Raw genomic sequence first — 25,364 nt, forward strand, 5'->3', positions numbered from 1 at the left:
AAGGGTACCAAATAATGTCTGCAGCATTGAAGGTCCCCAATAACACTGTGGCCTCCATCCTTCTTAAATTGAACCACCAAGAATCTTCCTAGAGCTGGCCGCCCGGCCAAACTGAGCAATCGGGGGAGAAGGGCACCTAAAGGACTCTCAGACCATCAGAAACAAGATTCTCTGGTCTGATGAAACCAATAACTATTTGGCCTGAATGCGAAGCATCACGTCTGGAGGAAACCTGGGTGATCCCTACGGTCATCCCTACGGTGAAGCATGGTGGTGGCAGCATCATGCTGTGGGGATGTTTTTCAGCGGCAGTGACTGGGAGACTAGTCAGGATCAAGGGAAAGATGAACAGAGCAAAGTACAGAGAGATCCCTGATGAAAACCTGCTCCAGAGCGCTCAGGACCTCAGACTGGGACAAAGGTTCACCTTCCAACAGGACAACGACCATAAGCACACAGCCAAGACAATGCAGAAGTGACTTCGGGACATGTCTCTGAATGTCCTTGAGTGGCCCAGCCAGAGCCCGGATTTGAACCCGATCAAACATCTCTGGAAAGACCTGAAAATAGCTGTGCAGCGATGCTCCCCATCCAACCTGACAGAGCTTGAGAGGATCTGCAGAGAAGAATGAGAGAAACTCCCTAAATACAGGTGTGCCATGCTTGTACCGTCATACCCAAGAAGACTTGAGGCTGTAATCATTGCCAAAGGTGCTTCAACAAAGTACTGAGTAAAGTTATGTAAATCTAATATTTATGTTTTTTATATTTAATAAATTAACAAACCACTGTTTTTGCTTCGTCATTATGGGGTATTGCGTGTAGATTGATGAGGAACAAAAAATATTTAATATATTTTAGAATAAGCCTGTAACCTAACAAAATGTGGAAAAGGTCAAGGGGTCTGAATATTTTCCAAAGGCACAGTATGTTTACAAAAATATATATATGGGGGATTGGAAATGATGCCACAATCTATCTGCAATTTTAATGCTAATCTTCCGTCGTTCTCCTCGCCCCAGCCTGGGCTTGAACCAGGGACCCTCTGCACACATTGACAACAGTAGAGGACTTGCAGCTGGCAGGCCTTTCCTGGGAGGAAGAGCAGCTCTATTTTGTTGAAGTTGAGCTTGAGGTGGTGGGCTGACATCCAAGCTGATGTCTGCCAGGCACGCAGAGATGCGTGTCCCCACCTGGGTGTCAGAAGGGCAGAAGGAGAAGAGTAGTTCAATGTCATCCTCATAGCAATGACAGAAGAGACCATGTGAGGATATGATGGAGCCAAGTGACTTGGTGTAAAGAGAAGAGGAGAGGATCTAGAACAGAGCCCTGGGGGGACGCCAGTAGTGAGAGCACGTAGTACAGACACAGATTCTCTCCACGCCACCTGGTAGGAGCGACCTGCCAGGTAGGATGCAATCCAGGAGTGTTTAGAACCAGAGATGAGAGGAGGATCTGATGCTTCACGGTGTCAAAGGCAGCAGATAGATCTAGGAGGATGAGAACAGAGGAGAGTCAGCTTTGCAGTGGCGACCCGTCATTCAGGGCAGGTGGGGTAGAGCCCCACCTGTTTTGAGCCCCACATTTTTAGCAAAAAATAAATAAAAAATATATAATATATATATAATGTATGTTTTTGGGGGGCTTGCCTGTTTGCATGTTATTTTGGCATTAATACGTGTCACATATCAGTTTGCGAACAATGTAAAAAAATCTATATATCATTGAGTTAATAAAGCCGCATACAAACATGGTTTCTTTTTTGTTTTCTTGAGTAAGGCAGCTCCAAAATACAGGTGTTTCAGCCTAGCTCAGTGCTTTCTGTGGTGGTGGGGCAAGCCAGCAGAAAATACAGAGCGTTGCGCCGTGATTGGGTCAGTGTTCTGTCACTCATGGGGACACTATGTTAAGAAATTCTAGGCCCATGGGTGCTGCCATAGAGTTACATTAGAAGTGCCCACCCAAGAAGGCTCAAGGTCATTGGCCACAGATAAAATGACGTCAAATCACGTTATATGTACAGTAGCTTTATTTGGACTGATGTCAACATCATAATTTCTAAATCTTAGCTAGCAGTCATCATCATGAATCAAGTCGACAATCTACTGGCAAATAATTTTTAACCCTTGTCATATGAAGAGAAATAATGAAGAGAAATTATAGATAAAACGTATCGGTGCTCATTGGCCATTGGACATAAACATTACACAACAAGTTGGAAATCGCAAATTCAAAAATGAGTGGTTTTGAAGGAATCAGTAATATTGGCTAACTACAAGCATTGCAAAGCAATCACGAGCCTGCTCTTCAGTAGGGTGGCTGTGTTGTCCCAAATCTGGGATTAAGGGGCTCTTTTCCAAGTTTAAAATTATAAACATTCAACATTGGCTATGCTGTCAATGAAGCATGATTTGTGTCGCGCTCAAAACAATTGTTAACTTGGAACTGCGAAAACTTGACTTCAGTGAGTTCAAGACAACAATGAAAATACATTTTGAACGGTCATCCAACTCAGAATTGTTCATCTGGCCTCTTTCTAGAGCTACGACCTGAAGATCATATGACGTCATCATGATTCAACCTTGTTTTTTCCCAAGTTCCCACTTGTTTAGAAAGCACCATAAATCCAGAGAATAACAGATTTTGATGGCAAAATGTGCCCACGAAGGACCGCCGCGCCACCTTCCTGTTCAAGTGAGCACATCACAAGGTGAATCCAAAAATGTATTGTATGATGCTGCATAAATGATGTAATATGCCAGGGAGATATGTATATTGTAGCTAAGAAAGTAATACTAAGTGTATGTTGTGAAGTAAGATGTTAGTAGCCCATGTGCCTCACCCTAATAATTTGGTCTATTTACCCCTCTTAATTTCACCTACTGTTCTGACTTGGTGGTGCACATGTAGCCTATAAGTAGCCTATAACCTGTTTTAGAGAAATGTAATAATCGAATATTGTATATCACGCCCTGACCTTAGAGAGCCTTTTTATTTCTCTATTTGGTTAGGTCTAGGTGTGATTTGGGTGGGCATTCTATGTTTTCTGTTTCTTTGTTTTTGGCTGAGTGAGGTTCCCAATCAGAGGCAGCTGTCTATCGTTGTCTCTGATTGGGGATCATACTTAGGATGCCCTTTCTCCCACCATTAGGTTGTGGGATATTGTTTTCTGTTTAGTGTTTCTGCCTGACAGAACTGTGCGCTTTCGTTTTCACGTTTGTTATTTTGTTTGAGTGTTTTTGAAATAAAAGGAATCATGAACACTTACCACGCTGCGCCTTGGTCCACTCTTCATACCACCAACGAGAGCTGTTACATTTTAATAGCTTTCATTGTCTGCTTATATGCCCCCTTTATTTATCCAACGGTTCTGACTTTGTGTACAGGGAGAACACTGTAAGAACAGCCCATGTTCTGAATTTTGTCGCTGTACATTTCAAAAGTGCTAAACAAATAGTTTTATTGACTACGTCCGCCCTAGCTCGCTCATTAATGTTTTAATTTAAATTACGGATCGCCTCTTATCCGCTTGTCGTCCCCTTATGCCATAGTTTGTACATCTTAATTGTCATTAGAAACCACATTTGTTTAAGCACGTCAGCCATATAAGCTATGTTTTTTTTAAAGGCAGTAAATGAGGCTGAATGAACTGTTTCGCTGCCAGACAAGGCTCCGTTGATAGCCAGGTGTAGCAGTGGTAAGATGTTGGGACTGCTGTTGGGACAGCTTTATGTAGGCCCAACAGTTTGTGGGAACCGTTTGTCACCGTTATAGTGCAATTAATGTATTTAGTGTTGTGTTGTGTAGTGGCTTTGCTGGCATGCATCTTACTTTTTTTTTTTTTGCCTCACAAAGATTTACATGCTAAAATCGCCACTGCAGCTTTGGCAGAGCGGAGAACCTATGTGACAGAGGAGAGCGGTCTCAGTTGAGTGAGCCGCCTTGAAGCCTGACTGGGTAGGGTCAAGAAGATAATTCTGAGAGAGATAACGAGAGTTGGTCAGAGACAGCATGGTCAAGTGTTTTGGAAAGAAAAGAAAGAAGAGATACCGGTCGTTAGTTTTGACGTCAGAAGGGTGTGTTGGTTTGGGCTATATAGTGATTTATCAGTCTGCATGCACTGTACTGTGCAAGTTGTCGGATCAGTAGATGAAGATACTGTGTACGTCCCAAATGGCACCCTATTCCATACAGTGCACTACACCAAGATAGGGCTCTGATCAAGACTAGTTAGTAGTCACCAGGAAACAATTGCACCTTAATTGGCACCTTGTAATGGCCTTGATTTCCCCTGAATTCTTTAAATTGGCACTTTATTCATAAAAACTAATTTTCTTCATATTTAGTGCAATATGAATGTGTTTGTGGATGGATTACAAAGTTTTTAATGTGTAAACTATTGACATTTCCAACAACCCCTGAATAATTGTGCATGATCTGCCTGAAAGGTTGAAATGTGAAAAGATCTGCGTGTTCTGTAAGTAGGTCTACACTACCCTTTCTTTGTCTGACTTTTGTTTTTCTGGGAGTGACAGTCCCTGTACATCTGTCTCGCGCAGTGAGCTCAGCTGGTAGAGCATGGTGCTTGCAACACCAAGTTGTAGGTTAGATTCCCATGGGAGACCATTATGAAAATGTATGAGCTCACTACTGTAAGTCGCTCTGGATAGGAATGTCTGCTAAATGACTAAAATATGATATTGAAAGATAAGAACAATTTTTATTTTTTATTTTTACGTAGGCCTAGATAATAGGTCCATCGCTCAAATAGCCAATATTCCTGATTCCAAACTGAACTTGAAATGTGTAAATAATAATGCGTCACTTTTTGCGGCTTCTTCATTTCTGAACAGAACGTTTAATTTTGGGGTCTTGTCACCAGTCATGTGCACATTTAACCAGTGATGTAGCGCCATCATGTGGTCATTGTCTAACACTGCAAGGAGCTGAATTACAAACATCGGCACCTTACAGTCTTTGCTAACTGGAAACAGAGAGAAAAAGGTGAAGCCATAGTATATACCAACATATTTGCTGGGAAATAATTCTACATTTGAGAAAGTTGAAAGACAAACCAGGAACTCAAGTTTGTATTTTGGAATTTAGCTTACATCATGAGATCAACATGCTATTTTATGTTTCTACAATGCCTCTGTACAGTTTATTCTACTTGCGGAACTACATTTTCTTAGAAGCGCGAAAAAAATCGCAACAATAAAATACAAGAGAATAACCGTAGCCTACATTTTTTTTTTATGATAATAAATAACCGTAGCCTACAGTGTGTAGATTGCCCAAGTGCTGGTCTAAGGTCGGTTTTGCGTTATGACCTGTGAATGAAAAAGTAATACAAAGTTGAAATGTACAACTGGTCCTACGTCTGTGCTTGGGAGCTCCCGCGGAAACTGGCACGAAGAAGAAGGAAGTGGAATTACGTTTGTTGTCACGGTCACATGCTCAAGTCAAGCTCGATCAGCTGACTGCATCCCTTCCCTTTTGATGGATAGATTTCCCTTCCTCAATTGAAGGATTTCGGGGTTATTCAGGCCGTTCGACGTCAATTGTAAAGACAAAACTGAAGGTAGCATAGTGAGATAGTCCGGAAAATATCGCGGTTTGGGTGATCATGAACGGACACGCCATTCTTTACACCGGGGTCACTTTGGCCTTCTGGAGTACCATTCTCATCGTCGGTAAGAGCGTTTTAGCTACATTTGCTAGCTAGGGTAATGATGATGGCAAATATATAATGCAATTTGTAAATATATTCATTTCATTCATTTGATTGTATATGTCTGTATCGTGCTTCACAGACCGTGCTGATTGCCAGCTAACGTAAGCCTGTTGCGATAGCTAGCGGCAACGGCGTAAACTAATCTGGGTCTGCAGTGATGTGCTAGCTAGGTAATAGTTAGCCTGCCTGACAAATAGAGCTAACTAACTTCCTTGAATTATATGTTGTGCACCTTTGGCACTGTCGTCCAAAAGGTAGATTATCTACCTATTCGTTTGCAAGAATTCGACTAAACGTGTATAGAAGTAACGTTAGCAAGTTAGCTAGCATATCACTGCAGAGTCAGTAGTCTAATTAATGAGACTGTAATACACAATTCATTGGTGTATAGACAGCCTGACGCTAATGCATGCGAAGTCGGGTTAATGTTCCTAACAGGCAAGAATGTTTAATAAAATTACATTTCAACTTACTCTACCGGGTGTCCTTCAACTGCTCGAAATTTGAAACAAAATAGCCACATGAACGTAACCGGTAGAGTAAATTTTAAATGTACAGTCATTTTATTCGACATTCTGACTTGTAAGGAACATTTACACGATTTGGTAGCCATTAACTTCAGGCCGTATGTACACCAAATGAATTGTGTAGTACAGCCTGATTAATCAGACGAGCCAGATAGTTAGCTAATGTTAGACTGCATAAGGCTACCCTGCACTAAAACTTTAAAAGCATACTGTTAAGTATAGAAAACTTTGTTAGTTACATCATTTATAGTTGACATAGTTATCTAGGTCACTTGCTTGGCTGCTAGAGTAAGGAAAATGGGAACTGAAACACTTGTCATGTGGGGGTGAGCTATCACACTTATCTTCTGACACTTAATCATTTCTGACACATTTTTGTTCTGCAGCTCTGTGGCTTTGTGTACTGTTACTGAACTGTACTGCAACACACACAAATGCATAAACAAATGAAAATGTTTGCATACTTTGCAATGCATAACCTGGATTGGTGCTTTTTCAGGTATTTGCTACACGATCTTCGACCTTGGATTCCGCTTCGATGTGGCATGGTTAGTATGACACACAATCCCTTGTCTTAGAACATCATATCATAGACGTATGAATATACATCTGTTTTATATTCTGAGCCTGGTGCTGATTACTGGTGGTAACATTTCAGAAAACAGTCGGGTGTCCCCCCCCCCCCCCCGAAATCTTAGCCTAGACTAGAGCATGGAACGTTTGATTTACATGGTGAAATTGTGCTCTCTCCCTCCCACAGGTTTTTGACAGAAACCTCGCCTTTCATGTGGGCGAACCTTGGGATTGGCTTGGCCATCTCGCTCTCTGTTGTTGGAGCTGCTTGGTGAGTACTCGTCATTTCCCCCTGAGTGTTTCTTCAGAAGAGATTGTCCCATTTTGAATTTGGAATAGAGAAGTTGTTAAATTAGACTTGAAAATTGAAAGAGCAACTAGTGTCTTGTCCCCATCCTATTCCCCGTTCCATGTAGGCTATATTTCTCCTCTTGTATGGCATATTCTGTTCATGTTTATACTGAATTGTGTCCTTGTTTTACAGGGGCATTTACATCACAGGTTCCAGCATCATAGGAGGTGGTGTAAAAGCACCACGGATTAAAACAAAGAATCTGGTCAGGTAGGCTATTAAAAAGAGAATGGAACCAGTCCCCCCCTCCCCCAATAACAGCTAATTTTCTATTTCCCCCTCCCCACTCAGACCACTTAAAGACAGTCCTATCAAAAATGTTGTTTGAGAACTTGCACTTGCTAAGAAGCATTTTTTCTCTCTTTTTGACCGTTTTAAAGCTACAATATGTAATTTTTTGGGTGACCTGACCAAATTCACATAGAAATGTGAGTTATATATTTTTTAAGCAAGTCTAAGAAGGGCTAGACCTGTTCTATATGTGCTTTTTCTGTGCTTCCCGTTCTGAAGTTTTGTTTTTGCATCTATTACTTTTGGTTTTGTACACCAGCTTTAAACAGCTGAATATACACTTTTTTGGTTCAGGAAAATATATTTCAGTGGTTTAGGTGGTACAATGATTCTCTACAACAATGACTGCTTGTTTTGTCACAAACTGAAATTGTGAACTATTTGAATTTAGGCAACCAGGAAATGGCAGAGAGATTTGTGCATAGTGCATCTTGAAGATATATTCGGTAGTACTGGCACTGAACACAAGGGTGCGATTTTTAAACCCTACAGAGCTTTTGAAATGAGAAGGTTAGCAATGCTTACAAGTAAAATCCCATAGAGAATGCTTAGACATCCCAGCCCATAAAGTTAAACAAGTAACTCAAAAATGCTACTCAGTTTGCTGCATTTACAAAACAAATATTAGGCCATAAGGCTCTTGATCCAGGAGGGGATCCTCTGCTTTTACCAAGCGAAGTTTGATTTTGGAAGAAGATGGCCATGTAGCTAAGTGCTTAACTAGCTACTAAATTAGCAAACCAAATGCACAACTGCGGAGCATTTAACACATTTTAGACAGTTAACTAAATATTTTAAGATATCTAGCAGGTAAACATTTAGTTGTGATTTCTATACTGTACTAGATCACCTGGAATGTGCTGCACAACAGTGAGTGACACACACGGGTCTCTCGACATTGTGTGCTTGTAAACAAACACCACGTGACTGGGGACTACTGGTAAACTTCATAATGAAAAATGATGTGACAGGTGAAATAAAGAACACAATCTTCTTTGTCTCCTAACATATTGAACAAGTTGACTGCAGGTATTTACTTAAAAATTAGGCACAAATATTCATATGTATTAAGACTTCGAATAAATGGTTTTGAAGGTATAGAAAAACTATACCGGCACTATTTCCAAATACCCTGCTATATGGTCTACCACTCAAGCCTACACAGTAAGGTACTTAATTGTTACCCAGAAATGATTTGATATTGGGATAAAAACAGCTCCATTGGGCTTTTAAGATGAATGCATTAACTGTAAGTCGCTCTGGATAAGAGCGTCGGCTGAATGACTAAAATGTAGAATCTGTGTCGTGAACCGGTTTCACAGACCCAGATTAAACCTAGTCCTGGACTAAAAAGCACGGTCAATGGAAAATGCTTTTTAGTCAATGTCTGGATCTAAGAAACAGGCCTTGTATGCTTTCTGTGTAGGCATAAAACTTGTATATCTGTATGTGCCTACTGTATTGGGGTTGCATCTTTCCGATCAATATACTTCTGTGTTTAATGCTGTGGTTGTCTCCTCCCATCCAAAGCATTATCTTCTGTGAGGCCGTAGCCATCTATGGGATCATCATGGCAATCGTTATAAGTAACATGGCTGAGGTAAGCAAGAGATTTGATTATCATTTGTACACTTTTTAAATTTTCACTAGTGATTATGGTGATTGCATTCCAAATGGCACCCTATTCCCGAGTGTACTACTTTTGACGAGAGCCCAATGGTCCCATGTCAGACAGTGCACGACTGTATATATCGAATAAGGTGCTATTTGGGACTGAACTTGTGGCTCCTAATTGTAGCCTTTTACATAGGACATCTTGGAGTAGAGCTCTGAATCTCCCTGGTGTGTGATACTGTAGTAGTAGAGAGCACAAATTTAATTATTTCTTTACATCTCTTTTTATAGAGCTTTAGTGGCACTACACCAGAGACCATTGGGGCAAGGAACTACCAAGCAGGTAAGAAATTAATGGTTGGTGGGTGTTGCTTAGCCTCGTCCCAGATCTGTCTGCTCTTGCCAACTTCATTGTTAAGATTGAAAATCACAGCATTGTTTGGCATGACAACGAGTTGGCATGATAGCACAAACACACTGGTGCTCAGGCGAGGTTTTGATTGGAACCAGTCCTTAAATTCCAATAGGATAAAGGCAGGCACAAGTAAAGTAGGCACGTCTTGCCATTGGCTTAGTTAAACAGTGCAATGATAAAATACAGCTGAAGGAAATGCTGTGCTCTTGTGGTTGCGTTCTCTCCTAACAGGATACTCCATGTTTGGCGCTGGTCTTACTGTGGGATTCTCCAACCTCTTCTGTGGCATCTGTGTTGGCATCGTTGGTAGTGGGGCCGCCCTGGCAGATGCTCAGAACGGCAGCCTCTTTGTTAAAATCCTTATTGTGGAAATCTTCGGCAGTGCAATTGGGCTATTTGGAGTGATTGTGGCCATCTTGCAGGTAACTGACATTCTTTTGACATGGTTTTCTTTCTCCCCCTGATTGGTTGAATAGCATAATATTCTATCATATTCAGTAGCTGATTGCATCAACCAAGTATAGGTTTGCTGTTTTATTATTATATACTTGATCAAATGTCTTTTCTTGTAGACGTCGAAAGTAAAAATGGGTGACTAGAAGATTCAAGATGACAAGATCAATGGAAGACAAGGCTGGACAAGCAGATGGATTGTGTAAATACATAGTAAATTATTTAAATGTGTTTTTTGTCTGATTGTTTTTAACCATAATTTGCTGAAGAGTGACATATTTGCACCATTTTGTCTTAAAGGAATGCAGCCAAATGGTTAGATTAAACTGCAGGTGTTTAAGACAAAACCCTGTCCCTTTTGAATACAATTGGTCTTCATAGTATAGTGGTATATATATATAATTAATTAATCTTGTATCAAATCTATCACAATTGAAAGGGCCACTAGACATTTAGGGAATGTACTTCGTAGTAGGGACATTTTATCAAAATATATTTGATTTCATTAACATCTGTACAGTATAGGATTTGTTACCCGTGATCAAATCATGGAATGCCACTATTTAACATCTAAGGTACCCAAGTTTGGTTTGACACGCATATGGTTTCTCTGGTGGTGGACATGCTTGCTGTTCCGTAAAGAGCTGTTCTGTTCATTACATGGAAGTGAAACATTTCAGCAATGTCGTAATTTGTGTTGAATGCCTGTAAAAATGTGTTTGAACTGTTTGTATGCAAAAGTCGTAATGTATAACAAAGCAAATTATTATATTTATGACTGATGTAATCCATGTTTTTCCACTTGTTTCAGTTACAGTATATTTTCCCATGACTGGTGTAAGTAACCTTTTCTGTAGTAACACAGAATGAATCAATATGTGTGGGTACAAGGGTGCGCTAAGGAGATATTACACTGAAATAGTAATTGTTGTTGGTTGTTTGACATTGGTCAGCTGTCATTATTCAGTCTTTTGTTTTGATGTATGCATAACATTTTGGTAGGCACTCTTCAGTCCTGATTGGTTAAACATTTGAATTGTAAATTGTTGTGTGTACAGTATATATAAAGGGCACATGTCTGTTTCTTTGAAGCATGGGGGTGTTTACCATTCTGATGCAAGTGGTCTTTATCCACGGTGAGTGAACTGTTGCTGATGAATATAAGTATTATCTGATTTCAAGTGACCATAGATAATGTCTGTTTTCTCCTTCTCAGGTCTGTAATCCCCTGTAAACTATCCATCTGTGGAGAGTGAAATGTAGATGTTTTCCTCAAGACCATTTTTTCCGTGTCAGTGTTTCCCCTTTATTCATTTAGCAGCGGCGCACCGTAGAGATTTTGTAATGTAGATATATATACCCCAAGACAACACCCTGCTCCCACTACCTCTTCCACCGCTGCTGAAGACCCCCACCCACTACTTCTGCCACCACTGCTGAAAAATCTTAGGGGAAACACTGCGTGTGCATTTTCTGCGTTCCTTCTGTTTTTTTTGGTAATTTTGAGCTTGAATGATCTAAGCTCCTTGTCTTTCGACTGCTGTGAATGGGCTGATATGCATACTCTTTTGGAGAGATGGTACTCGAGCAGAACATCGATAAGAACTTTCCCAGACCAGTTGGCCTTTTACTTAGTTGTGATTTTGTTTGTCTTTAGTTTTTTTTTTGTCCAATGAGTTACGGTGTTACTGATAAGACAATTAGCTTGAGCCCTTAAATTAAAAATAACCCTATAGTCTGTCATAAGCTGACTTCCAATTTAATGTTCATAATGTCCAACTTGCTGTGACCATGGGTTTGTCCCAAGTGAGCCCTTTGGGCCCTGGTCAAAAGTAGTGCAGTATAAGAAATAGGGATCCATTTGGGATGCATTTATGACTGTATACTTATGGGGGTCTCCAACTGAGTGTTCCATCCTGTCCTCACCAACCGTACATGTATGTATTGATTTATTATATTAAAAATGTATGTAAAAGTTAATGGCATTTATCCATGGAGATGAAAGATTGTTTGGCTGGTCCCTATGGCAAAAGGCCCAAAAAGATCATTTGAAATAGTATTTGGTGTGGGTTTCATACATTGATTCAGCTTTGTTCATTACTTTTGAGCATTTCTAAATGGACCTTTGGTGTAATACTCGGTTGGCCATCCTGGTCTTGGAGAGCCTCAGTGCTGAATGGTTTAACTTGAATGGATAACATTTGGATTGTAAGTCCAACTGTTGTTGGTTTAAAAGTATGCTTCTTGAGATGGCCATGAATGCACATGGCTTACATTGAGGCCCTCTATGTCCTTGGTTGGCCACCTACTGTAGTGGTGTCATTCCTAATGTAAAGGAAGTTTTCTAGATCATACTTCAGTGAGTGTTTAATATGTTGATGTGGTGAATCCATTGTTTTGACATGTAAAAGTGGGTCCTCTTTACTTCATAATTGTCCTTGAAAGAATAAAATATTCCAACCTGATCGTTCAATCAAATTAATCAAATGTATTTTATAAAGCCCTTTCTACATCAGCTGTTGTCACAAATTGCTTTACAGAAATGGGGCCTAGTGGCCAGGAAAAACTCCCTAAGGGAAGACACCTAGAGAGGGGGGTGACCAATCCATTTCTGGCTGTACAGTAAGTAGTTTCTTTTTTTTGTGTGGTTCTGTTATATTATTTATGTCCCAGTCCAACTCTGTAGATATTTTTACCCACTAGATGGCGCTAGATAAGTATATTTATATTTACCGGGGACCTATCACAGCGTATGCCTCTCCCTTAATGCTCATTTACAACATTTGAAAAAGTGGGGGCAGCTACATTTGGCATATTAATTCAATTACTTTTCTTGACTTTAGAAATATCAAGTTGTACCTCACAAGTGAGGTAATTATTTACATTTACTGTTGTCCTATCTTTTAACTGCCGACTGCTAGAGATGTGCAATGCAATAATAGGACCTAGTTAAAACTCCCTCTGGTGGCAGAATACGCGGGTGTTTAGAATACGCGGGTGTTTAGACTTATCAGAGATCCCGTACTGAAGAGCGCGAGACCAGAGAGGAAGACTGGAAAAGAGAGGCTCGACTGCGCCCAAAATCTGTCCGCGCGAAAATGAGAGTTAAGCAGACCAAGTTGGGGAGTTTTTGTATAGGGGGGCAATGAGTGTAGAATTTGTTGAAGGTAAAAGGGAATTGATATTTTGATAGGTGAGGCTTATTTGATTGAATTGAAGTTTGATCATGCTTAGGTTGTTACGAGTGTGCCGATTAAAGTGTTATGCGCGTGACATTTGGATAAAAAAAAAAATTGTGACTGTTGTTCACACGCGTATCTGCCCTCTCATTGGCTAGAATGTTCCCACCTGATCTCGCCTCCTCCCGCCTGCATTTCGCCTTTGTGGACATATATTTCCATTGTTAGAGCGGCCAGTCGACCATCTTGTCAATATAATAGATAATCTTCGGCGAGAGAAAACTGCTATAGACTCCTTTTTTTTGTCTTCATAGCCACATTAAAACGTAACGGACTGTCGGAATTAGGAAGGTAGAAGATTTACTACCCTATATTTTCCCTCCGTAAATAATCAAACAATGAGGCATTCATATTTCCCATGTCTGTTATATGGCAAAACGTTTTGATCAATGTGTGCACGAAAAATGAAATGACCGATTTATATAATCAGAAATAAATAAAACGCACTCCAGACTTTATTAAGTGGATATTATGTGCCTTTTAACGACAGAGAGCATGTTTTCGTGAGGACTTTTTGTTATTACATTTTTTTAAATGACATTTACAGATTTCATATAAAAGGTTGCTGCAACAACAAAGACCATGCATTCATAGGAGAGGAGGATTGCTTGCTACCTTAAGGTAAGAATAAATTATATTTCATTTGTTCATGATATTTCGTTCTTTAGTTTTTCTTGTATTTTTACATTTAGCCTGCTATTTGGATTCTTCTTTATTATCTTATACATCTGCATTTATCAACATGTATGTGTTTACTGGTGGTTATTGATGTTTTATTATACAATTTGCTTTGTTGTCATGCACATTTTGCTGAAGCATGCTGCTGCTAGATCCGCCATTCTACATGCATTTGCAACATCCCTTTTTTCAAGTGATCCAAACGTTCGACATTATTTCAACAAGCCGAAAGGTCCTTTGATCAGCGATGGAACGATCCATCCGGGCAGCATGCAGTGTGGCTCTCATGCTGCCAACTGGTATCTAGTTAGTTATAAGATGTTGACAAGTTGCTCAAATGACTATTTACTATCTACATAATAACTCACGAAATACAGAGCTATTTCTATACGGCTGTTTTCATTTAGCTCTATAGGCTACAGTTAAACTCAAGTGAGATCAAGATGCAGCCTACATTGTTTGCTGAAGTTTTTGGCTACAAGCTATATAGCCTACATAGTGTACGTAGAGATCACTATATCTTGATCAGAAACTGGTTTTCACATCAATGCTATGTATCCTCAGCTTAGTTTTCCATGTCAAATGTACCCATTTAGAAATGCTTCTGTGTCATTATGTGCATTGATGCGATAGTGTTTGTAGGAAAAAACTGATCATGGATGCATTCACTTCACTGAACTCTTACTTTGTACAAGTGGTTTCACTGACCTCACTTCAGTCAGTCAATGACAGGGTCATGATGAACTTTTCAGGGCTCAGGATAAATGAATGGAACCCACAATAACAGTGGTGGAAAGGTGTTTTGCACAGTTGGGTTACTTTGCTCCAATTATATCCCTCCGGATCATAAACAAATCACAAAATAATCAGGAATAATATGTTGAGCACTATCTGATTTTGGTTTGTGCACCCTGTTGCAGTGGTCTTTGTGTATAGCAATGGTCCATAGCCTGAGAGCCCACCCTCCAGGGTGGCCAAAGCCAACATGGTCACAGAGCATTTTGTATTATTCTGTACGTAAATCTGAGACTCCTCGTTTGGTATGATAAGTTACGTTTCGTATGGTATGTATTAATTTTTGGATGTCCATCATCCATTTCGTATGATATGTAACGAATTACAATTTGTACAATATGCTACTAATTTGCAAAACGTATGATACAGCTGAAGTCGGAAGTTTGCATACACCTTAACCAAATACATTTAAACTCAGTTTTCCACAATTCCTGACATTTAATCCTAGTACAAATTCCCTGTCTTAGGTCAGTTAGGATCACCACTTTATTTTAAGAATGTGAAATGTCAGAATAATAGCAGAGAGAAGGATTTATTTCAGCTTTTATTTCTTTCATCACAAGTTTACATACACTCAATTAGTATTTGGTAGCATTGCATTTAAACTGTTTAACTTCGGTCAAACATTTCGGGTAGCCTTCAACAAGCTTCCCACAATAAGTTGGGTGAATTTAGGCCCATTCCTCCTGACAGAGCTGGTGTAACCGAGTCAGGTTTGTAGGCCTCCTTGTTCGCACACACCTTTTCAGTTCTGCCCACAAATTTTCTATAGGATTGAGGTCAGGGCTTTGTGATGGCCACTCCAATACCTTGACGTTGTTGTCCTAAGCCATTTTGCCACAACTTTGGAAGTATACTTGGGGTCATTGTCCATTTGGAAGACCCATTTGCGACCAAGCTTTAACTTCCTGACCAATGTCTTGAGATGTTGCTTCAATATATCCACATAATTTTCCTTTCTCATGATGCCAACTATTTTGTGAAGTGGACCAGTCCCTCCTGCAGCAAAGCAACATGATGCTGCCACCCCCGTTCTTCACAGTTGGGATGGTGTTCTTCGGCTTGCAAACATCCCCCTTTTTCCTCCAAACATAACGATGGTCATTATGGACAAACAGTTCTATTTTTGTTTCATCAGACCAGAGGACATTTCTTCAAAAAGTACGATCTTTGTCCCCATGTGCAGTTGCAAACCGTAGTCTGGCTTTTTTATGGCGGTTTTGGAGCAGTGGCTTCTTCCTTGCTGAGCGGCCTTTCAGGTTTGTCGATATAGGACTCGTTTTACTGTGGATATAGATACTTTTGTACCTGTTTCCTCCAGCATCTTTACAAGGTCCTTTGCTGTTGTTCTGGGACTGATTTGCACTTTTCGCACCAAAGTACGTTCATCTCTAGGACAGAACACGTCTCCTTCCTGAGCGGTATGATGGCTGCGTGGTCCCATGGTGTTTATACTTGCGTACTATTGTTTGTACAGATGAACGTGGTACCTTCAGGCATTTGGAAATTGCTCCCAAGGATGAACCATCCTATCTTATGTAACCATAACAAACGTAAGATGTCATACTAATTTGAGGGTCCTGTATTTTCGTGTACTATGTTACGTCTAGTTTATGTGACCAGTCTGTGAAAGCAGGTGAGGAGTCACTACTTCCTTGGGACTGCCATTCACTTAACGCCACTTGTTTCTTACACAACTGGATAGCCAAATATCCAGTTGTGTAAGAATTTAGTTCTGTGTTTGATAGACCCTTAGCATACTTGAACTAATGACCGTGCACGTTTAAAGTTTCATTGAATTACATTTGACTTACGTGTAAAGAATAAGGATGCCTACAATTGAAATGTTGATTGTTCCTGACAGTTTGTTTGCGAAGGAGTGTTCTATTCTTTCAGGTTAATTCAATGTTGAGTTTTGTTGTCATGGGAACAACCAGACCTGAGCAACAAAGGTGGCAGTTGGAGAGGACTGCTTTGCTCTATGCATTGACTTTGTGTTTTGTCTAAAAACCAGCCTATTCAGATCTGTAAATTGTGAGTTTCATTCAAAATCTCGAAGGATGTGTCCTTGCATACATTGATTAAACTACAGTCTGAGAGCGAGAGGTTCACTTTAAATTAAGGATAGTATACAGTACAGATAGGAGTAATCATTAATTGCATTGTATTGCAAAGCCCAATTTTTTCAAACCAAATTATTAAATACGGCATGGCACTTAAAAAATATGTGCTATGATAGTTATTGTTTGGTTTGTAAAGAAACTTTTTTTAGTTCATTATAGACATACAGCCCATAATATCCCCTATCAGTGTTGTAGTAGATTTTAGTTTGTTGCTGTAGTGTTTAACAGAGAATCAAAACTGCCCAAAACCTACCCTGAATCCCAGGCTGTCCCAATAAAACCTTCCCTCCATCCAAGCACTTCATTTATTTTTGGGCTCTGGAGCCAAATGAGCAGCTCGATCTGAGGAAGCAGAGAGAGAGGCAAGGCAAACCTATATTTGATGGTGGAGAGACTTTAGAGCTTAGCAACTCTGGAGCATGGCCACGAGGCCTTCTGTGTAGGCTATGTATTGAAATAGGCTAGCTACACACTGTGAAGATAGCAATCTCAATAGAATTATGGTAGAAATGCTTACAATGGGAATCATGGGAATGTTCTAGTACAGTCGTGGCCAACAGTTTTGAGAATGACACAAATATACATTTTCACAAAGTCTGCTGCCTCAGTTTGTATGATGGCAATTTGCATATACTCCAGAATGTTATAAAGAGTGATCAGATGAATTGCAATTAATTGCAAAGTCCCTCTTTGCCATGCAAATTAACAAAAAACATTTCAGCCCTGCCACAAAAGGACCAGCTGACATCATGTCAGTGATTCTCTCGTTAACACAGGTGTGAGTGTTGACAAGGACAAGGCTGGAGATCACTCTGTCATGCTGATTGAGTTCAAATAACAGACTGGAAGCTTCAAAAGGAGGGTGGTGCTTGGAATCATTGTTCTTCCTCTGTCAACCATGGTTACCTGCAAGGAAACACGTGCCGTCATCATTGCATTGCACAAAAAGGGCTTCACAAGCAAGGATATTGCTGCCAGTAAGATTGCACCTAAATCAACCATTTATCAGATCATCAAGAACTTCAAGGAGAGCGGTTCAATTGTTGTAAAGAAGGCTTCAGGGCACCCAAGAAAGTCCAGCAAGTGCCAGGACCGTCTCCTAAAGTTGATTCAGCGGCACCACCAGTACATAGCTTGCTCAGGAATGGCAGCAGGTAGGTGTGAGTGCATCTGCAAGCACAGGGAGGCGAAGACTTTTGGAGGATGGCCTGGTGTCAAGAAGGGCAGCAAAGAAGCCACTTCTCTCCAGGAAAAACACCAGGGACAGACAAATATTCTGCAAAAGGTACAGGGATTGGACTACTGAGGACTGGGGTAAAGTCATTTTCTCTGATGAATCCCTCTTCCGATTGTTTGGGGCATCCGGAAAAAAAGCTTGTCCGGAGAAGACAAGGTGAGCACTACCATCAGTCCTGTGTCATGCCAACAGTAAAGCATCCCGAGACCATTCATGTGTGGGGTTGCTTCTCAGCGAAGGGAGTGGGCTCACTCACAATTTTGCCTAAGAACACAGCCATGAATAAAGAATGGTACCAACACATCCTCCGAGAGCAACTTCTCCCAACCATCCAGGAACAGTTTGGTGACGAACAATGCCTTTTCCAGCATGATGGAGTACCTTGCCATAAGGCAAAAAGTGATAACTAAGTGGCATGGGGAACAAAACATCAATATTTTGGGTCCATGGCCAGGAAACTCCCCAGTCCTTAATCCCATTGAGAACATGTGGTCAATCCTCAAGAGGCGGGTGGACAAACAAAAACCCACAAATTCTGACAAACTCCAAGCATTGATTATGCAAGAATGGGCTGCCATCAGTCAGGATGTGGCCCAGAAGTTAATTGACAGCATGCCAGGGTGGATTGCAGAGGTCTTGAAAAAGAAGGGTCAACACTGGAAATATTGACTCTTTGCATCAACTTCATGTTGTCCATGTCAATAAAAGCTTTTGACACTTATGAAATGCTTGTAATTATTCTTCAGTATTCCATAGTAACATCTGACAAAAATATCTAAAGACACTGAAGCAGCAAACTTTGTGGAAATGTATATTTGTGTCATTCTAAAAACTTTTGGCCACGACTGTACAATGGTAGAGCTTGGTTGATGCATAAATAACCTTGTTTAGTAGTCAGATATTTATTTCATTTCTGGCTTGAATATTTGGCATGTAGTCTATGAATAATATTTGATTGGGATTTGATAGTAGAAGCATCACAGACCTTCCCTGACGAGTGTCTATCCGTTTTCCATTAGTTGAAATGTGAAACATGCAGTGTTTCTGACAAGGGTCAGCAGACTGAACTGTGCGTGTGCTCTGCTCCACAGTGTTGGTGGTAATCGGGCAGGAGTGTGAAGTCTGATATCTGGGATCCTCTCCTCCAGCTGTGAGAACATGTCTGTTTGTGATGTTACACAACATGGATTATTAAGAGTTGTTCCCCTTAAATGGCATCACTCTCTTTACCCCTCTGTGTTAATCTGTGTTGAGATGAGGGTGCTGGTGCTGGTGAAGGAGAAGGATTTTGTTTTATTATTCTGAGTCAGTGTATTGGTATTGGCCACCATGGCCACTTTTTTCAAACCAAATTATTAATGACGGCATGGCACTTAAAAAATATGTGCTATGATAGTTATTGTTTGGTTTGTAAAGAAACCCTTTTTCTTTACAAACTCCTAGTAATACCTCAAGCCCAAGTATCCACACAACTTTCCTTTCCAGAAATAAAATATATATAATTAAATATCTCTTGTTTGTACAGGGCTGTAAGTTTACAACTTCTATGCTGTGCAAGGTAGGCCTAATTCTCCCCCCGGGGGAGCAACAGAGAGGAATCTGTGTGTGTGCCAGTCAGAAGGTGAGGGGTGTTCCTTTCTCAGAGTGGTTAGCATGAGCATAATGCCATTCCAGGCAAGAGGGCAGTGACACACAGTTTGCCCTTCACACCCCGTACTGTCTTTGTTTATCTAGTCTTTAGTCTCTTAGTCTTTTGACAAGCAACACCTTTGACTCTTGTAGGACTGACTCTATGGGCCTTGAGCCAACAATGTAATGTTACATTTTACACAAAGCTATGCCAATTTGGAGCAATAGTCTTATTAGATGTTCTGGGAAATGTGTTTTAGCGTGATGTCTCGCCTTGTGAGGTGTTGATTTACTTAATGTTTGTTTTTGTTTGCCTGTATGAATGCAGAATGCTGATGTAAGTCTATGAGCTGATATACATTGGTGGCATATCATTGAAGCACGTTATTACACTGAAATAATAGCTCAAATGCAACGTGTTATTCATTAGAATAATATGCCCCATTCCCCTTTGCATTTTGTACTTTGCACATTTTGTAAACCAACACGCACTGTTCTGTTCTGTTCTGTTCTATTCTATCCACACCCATATCAGGTGGTGATTCACTGCATAATGGTGGAATCAATTTTCAACAATCTTTTTTATAAATCTAGAGATCTAATGCAATCAGGAGTATGTGGACATTTCGATCAAATCTACTCATGGTATTTTGAGTGACTCAGATCTCCTCTGCAGTGCGTGTGTTTTGATGTGTTACCAAATCAGTGTCAATCCTTGTGTTTAGGCATGACTCCTGCCAACACATTTTCAATTACACCGCAATGTGTACAATGATTTACAGTGCCTTCAGTAAGTATTCACACCCATTGACTTTTTCCATATTTTGTTGTGCTACAGCCTGAATTTGAAATGGATTAAATGTATATGTTTTGTCACTGCCCCACACGCAATATCCCATAATGTAATGATGTTTTTCAACATTTTTACAAATTAATGCAAAATGAAAAGCTGAAATGGCTTCAATCAATAAGTATTCAAGCCCTTTCTTATTGCAAGAAGTAAAAATGTGCTTAATAAGTCACATAATAATGCATGGACTCACTCTGTGTGCAATAATAGTGTTTAACATGATTTTTGAATGAGACTACCTCATCTATGTCCCCCACACATACAATTATCTGTGAGGTCCCTCAGTCGAGCAGTGCATTTCAAACACAGATTCAACTACAAAGACCAGGGAGGTTTTCCAATGCCTCGCAAAGAAGGGCACCTATTGGTAGATGGGTAAACATTTGTAATATCCCTTTGAGAATGGTGAAGTTATTAATTACACTTTCGATGGTGTATCAATACACCCAGTCACTACAAAGATACAGGCGTCCTTCCTAACTCAGTTGCCGGTGAGGAAAGAAACAGTGCAGTGATTTCACCATGAGGCCAGTGGTAACGTTAAAACAGTTCACGTTTAATGGCTGGGATAGGAGAAAACAGAGGATGGATCAACAGCATTGTAGTTACTCCACACTAGTAATCTAATTGACAGAGGGAAAAGAAGAGTACAGAATAAAAATATTCCAAAACATGCATCCTGTTTGCAGCAAGGCACAAAACTAATACTGCAAATGTTGCATAATCCAGGTGTGGAAAGCTCTTAGAGACTTACCCAGAAAGACTCACAGGTGTAATCCACAGGAGGTTGGTGGCACCTTAATTGGCGACGATGGGCTAGTAGTAATGGCTGGAGCGGAATAGGTGGAATGGTATCAAATACATCACCCACATGCCATTCCATTTACTCTGTTCCAGCCATTATTATGAGCTGTCCTCCCCTCAGCAGCCTCCACTGGTGCAATCAATGCCAAAGGTGCTCCTACAAAGTATTGACTCAGGGGTGTGAATACTTATGTAAATTAGATATTTCTGTATTTAATTTTCAATAAATGTGCAAATGTTCTAAAAACATGTTTTCACTTTGTCATTATGGGATATTGTGTGTAGATGGGTGAAAAAAAAAATTGGCAATCCATTTTGAATTCAGGCTTTAATACAACAACATTTTGAATAAGTCCAGGGGTATGATTACTTTCAGAAGGCACTGTGTATATATACACTAGATGACTGACAGGGGGCGCTGTGTTGAAGCCACCACGCGTCCATCTTGGCACTCCCCCACCATTGTAAAACATACATTATATTTATAGTATGTGGACAACACTTTAAAATTAGTGGATTCGGCTATTTCAGCCACACCCGTTGCTGACGGACGTATAAAATTGAGCGCACAGCCATGTAATCTCCATAGACAAACATTGGCAGTAGAATGGCCTTACTGAAGAGCTCAGTGACTTTCAATGTGGCAACGTCAAAGGATGCCACCTTTCCACCAAGTCATTTCGTCAAATTTCTGCCCTGCTAGAGCTGCCCCGGTCAACTGTGTTGTTATTTTGAAGTGTAAATGTCTAGGAGCAACAACGGCTCAGCCGCGAAGTGGTAGGCCACACAAGCTCACAGAACGGGGCCGCCAAGTGCTGGAACGCGTAGTGCATTCAGACCCCTTGACTTTTTCCACATTTTGTTACGTTGCAGCCTTATTCTAAAATGGATTAAATAAAACATTTCCCACGTCAATCTACACAATGCCAAATAATAACAAATCAAAAACAGGTTTTTAGGAATGTTTGCAAATATATTACAAATTGTGCGTCATGTTTCCATTCATCTTTGAGATGTTTCTACAACTTAATTGGAGTCCACCTGTGGTAAATTCAATTGATTGGACATGATTTGGAAAGGCACATACCTGTCTACATAAGGTCCCACAGTTGACAGTGCATGTCAGAGCAAAAACAAAGCCACGAGTTCAAAGGAATTGTCCGTATCTCTAGACCTGAAAATAGCTGTGCAGCGACGCTCCCCATCAAACCTGACAGAGCTTGAGAGCATCTGCAGAGAAGAATGGGAGAAACTCCCCAAATACAGGTGTGCCAAGCTTGTAGCATCATACCCCAGAAGACTCATGGCTGTAATCGCTGCAAAAGGTGCTTCAACAAAGTACTGAGTAAAGGGTCTGAATACTTATGTAAATGTAACATTCTGGTAAATGTTTTTTTTTTAAATAAATTAGTTAAAAGACATCTAAAAACCAGTTTTTGCCATTGTGTGGGTATTGTGTGTAGATTGATGAGGGGGGGGGGGGGATGATTTAATCAATTTTAGAATAATGCTGTAACGTAACAAAATGTGTAAAAAGTCAAGGGGTCTGAATACTTTCCGAATGCACTGTATATATTTATTATTATATATATTTTTTAATAGCAATGCTGTAATGTTTTGTATTAATTACCATACACAATCATATTCGTGGGAAGTAGTTTAGGGGTGGAGGGGCTTTATCTGTTCTCTAATAAAGGCTGATTAAAGGCCCAGTGCATTAGTTCTGTGAAAAAAGTTTTGTTTAAAAAATATATATAATAATAAATATATACAGTGCCTTCGGAAGGTATTCAGACCCCTTGACTTTTTCCACATTTTGTTACGTTACAGCCTTATTCTAAAATTGATTGAATAAAAAAATCCTCAGCAATCTACACACAATAACAAAGTGAAAACAGGTTGAGAGATTTTTGCAAATGTATTTCAACTACAAAACATAAATACCTTATTTACATAACTATTCAGACCCTTTGCTATGAGACTCAAAATTGAGCTCAGGTGCATCCTGTTTCCATTGGTCATCCTTGAGATGTTTCTACAACTTGATTGGAGTCCACCTGTGGTAAATTCAATTGATTGGACATGATTTGGAAAGACACACGCCAGACTATATAAGGTCCCACAGTTGACAGTGCATGTCAAAGAAAAAACCAAGCCATGAGGTCGAAGGAATTGTCCGTAGAGCTCCGAGACAGGATTGTGTTGAGGCACAGATCTGGGTAAGGGTACCAAAACATTTTTGCAGCATTGAAGGTCCCCAAGAACACAGTGGCCTCCAACATTCTTAAATGCAGGACGTTTTGGAACCACCAAGACGCTTCCTAGAACTGGCCACCTGGCCAAACTGAGCAATCAGGGGCGAAGGGCCTTGGTCAGTGTCACCTCCAGAACCTGATGGTGATACTGAAAGAGCTCCAGAGTGCCTTTGTTGAGATGGGAGAACCTTCCAGAAGGACAACTGTCTCTGCAGCACTCCACCAATCAGGCTTTTATGGTAGAGTGGCCAAGACAGAAGCCTCTCCTCAGTAAAACACACATGACAGCCTGCTTGGAGACAAAATGCACCTAAAGACTCTCAGACCATGAGAAACAAGATTATCTGGTCTGATGAAACCAAGATGAAACACTTTGGCCTGAATGCCAAATGTCACGCCTGGCACCATCCTTACGGTGAAGCATGGTGGTGGTGGTAGCATCATGCTGTGGGGATGTTTTTCAGCAGCAGGGACTGGGAAGCTAGTCAGGATAGAGGCAAAGATGAACAGAGCAAAGATCCTTGATGAAAACCTGCTCCAGAGCGCTCAGGACCTTAGACTGGAACGAAGGTTCACCTTTCAACAGGACAACGACCCTAAGCATACAGTCAAGACAATGCATAAATGCATGGGGACTTGTTTGTTGGAAACTGGCATATGACACAACGTTAAAGCTTTTTTTGAATGATTAGCCTAAGTTTTAGATTGATTGTTAGACAGATTTATACATTTGGTAAAACACACTAGCACTGCATGGTTTGCATGTTATTGAGGTGTCAAGCAAGAAATGCTCGAAGGCTACAGTTTTGCCCAATGTTATCAAGTGTAGCATGTCTAATGCATATTTGATGAGTCCATGAGGGCTGGTTGGTGGGTTGCACTAGGGCCCGTGGCCTTAGAGTAGAGCAAAGAGAAGCTAGTGCTAGGCTAGGGTCCTACCCAGGTGTTTCCCCTTTAAAACGCAGCGTTTGGAGATCTCCATCACAGCAGGGATGCTGTAACACATTTCTCTGTCTGACAACCTCTCATTACCATTTGAAAAATAATATAAAGACAGAAAGAACGTAGTCACTCATCTATTAGTTCTTCTTTCTGCATCAGCATTTCCCCAGCTGTGTTGACAAAAACGATTAAACAGTGAATTGCTACTGCTTAAAGGCTATACTCTAAATATCTACTACTTAACCATCTCTCTGCTGCTCAGGATTTGCCTTTGCTTTAAATCATTATGTAATGTTACATAAAACATTGTCACCACTGTCTATTGTTAATCTATATGTCTCTTTACTAAGAAGTCAGCCACAAATCCTTGGTTTGCGTTGGATCGCAAGAAACTCTGCAAGTGATGACTCACCTAATATTGGCAAATCAGTTGATTTGGGGCTACTGCTCTTTGTTAAGGCTTGTTCTAAAGCAGGGTTGGGCAAAATTTGGGGCTCGAGGGCCACATTGGGAAATTCCACATCCATGAAGGGTTCAACGTAGGGCTGCACAGATTTTCTTTTTACTGATTTGTTCAACAAAATCAATTTGCGGGCCAGATAAAGGGCAGTTATTTAAAAATATATAGGACCATTATCATTTCTACATACTTTCTATACAGTTTTAGACGTTCAACTGTGGCCTGTAGTGTTTTTTTAAGCCAAAATAATAATAAAAAAAATATAGCAAAATCAACCACCCCTGTTCTAAAGTTGAAACACATCCATTGTAACATTACTGTATAGGCCTAAGACAGCTGTGACTGATTACAGTAATGTATGCAGAGCGGAGGTGACAGCACAAACAAAAATGA

At 40.4% G+C, this 25,364-nt stretch overlaps 2 protein-coding genes across 13 annotated transcripts in view; both read left to right on the top strand.

Moving 5' to 3' along the window:
* The first annotated feature begins 5,400 nt into the window (after window positions 1-5,400).
* On the top strand, window positions 5,401-12,424 carry LOC139560498 (V-type proton ATPase 21 kDa proteolipid subunit c''). Of its 11 annotated transcripts, XR_011671957.1 has the most exons (11): window positions 5,435-5,693; window positions 6,761-6,809; window positions 7,022-7,105; window positions 7,319-7,396; window positions 9,008-9,077; window positions 9,383-9,434; window positions 9,738-9,928; window positions 10,079-10,161; window positions 10,771-10,796; window positions 11,052-11,095; window positions 11,176-12,424. XR_011671957.1 is itself a non-coding variant. In XM_071377335.1 (8 exons), exons 1-8 carry the CDS (start codon window positions 5,627-5,629, stop codon window positions 10,103-10,105), a joined length of 618 nt encoding a protein of 205 aa, XP_071233436.1. In that variant the 5' UTR covers window positions 5,401-5,626; the 3' UTR covers window positions 10,106-12,424. The 11 variants fall into 11 exon arrangements, 1 of the variants encoding a protein (XP_071233436.1); XR_011671953.1 differs by having other exon boundaries at window positions 5,401-5,693; window positions 10,079-10,796; XR_011671954.1 differs by having other exon boundaries at window positions 11,052-12,424.
* Window positions 12,425-12,990: 566 nt separating this feature from the next.
* LOC139559719 (beta-1,4-galactosyltransferase 2-like) overlaps window positions 12,991-25,364 on the top strand; it is a 158,338-nt gene continuing 145,964 nt past the window's right edge. The window contains exons 1-2 of one of the 2 annotated variants that reach the window (XM_071375965.1): window positions 12,991-13,152; window positions 13,746-13,819. The gene's annotated coding sequence lies outside the window, so the exon portion shown is untranslated. Of the gene's footprint in view, window positions 13,153-13,198; window positions 13,490-13,745; window positions 13,820-25,364 lie in introns of those variants that run through there. The other variant, XM_071375964.1, reaches the window with a different exon arrangement.

The sequence above is a fragment of the Salvelinus alpinus genome, chromosome 30 (genome assembly GCF_045679555.1).
Source record: "Salvelinus alpinus chromosome 30, SLU_Salpinus.1, whole genome shotgun sequence".
Taxonomy (NCBI): Eukaryota; Metazoa; Chordata; class Actinopteri; order Salmoniformes; family Salmonidae; genus Salvelinus; species Salvelinus alpinus.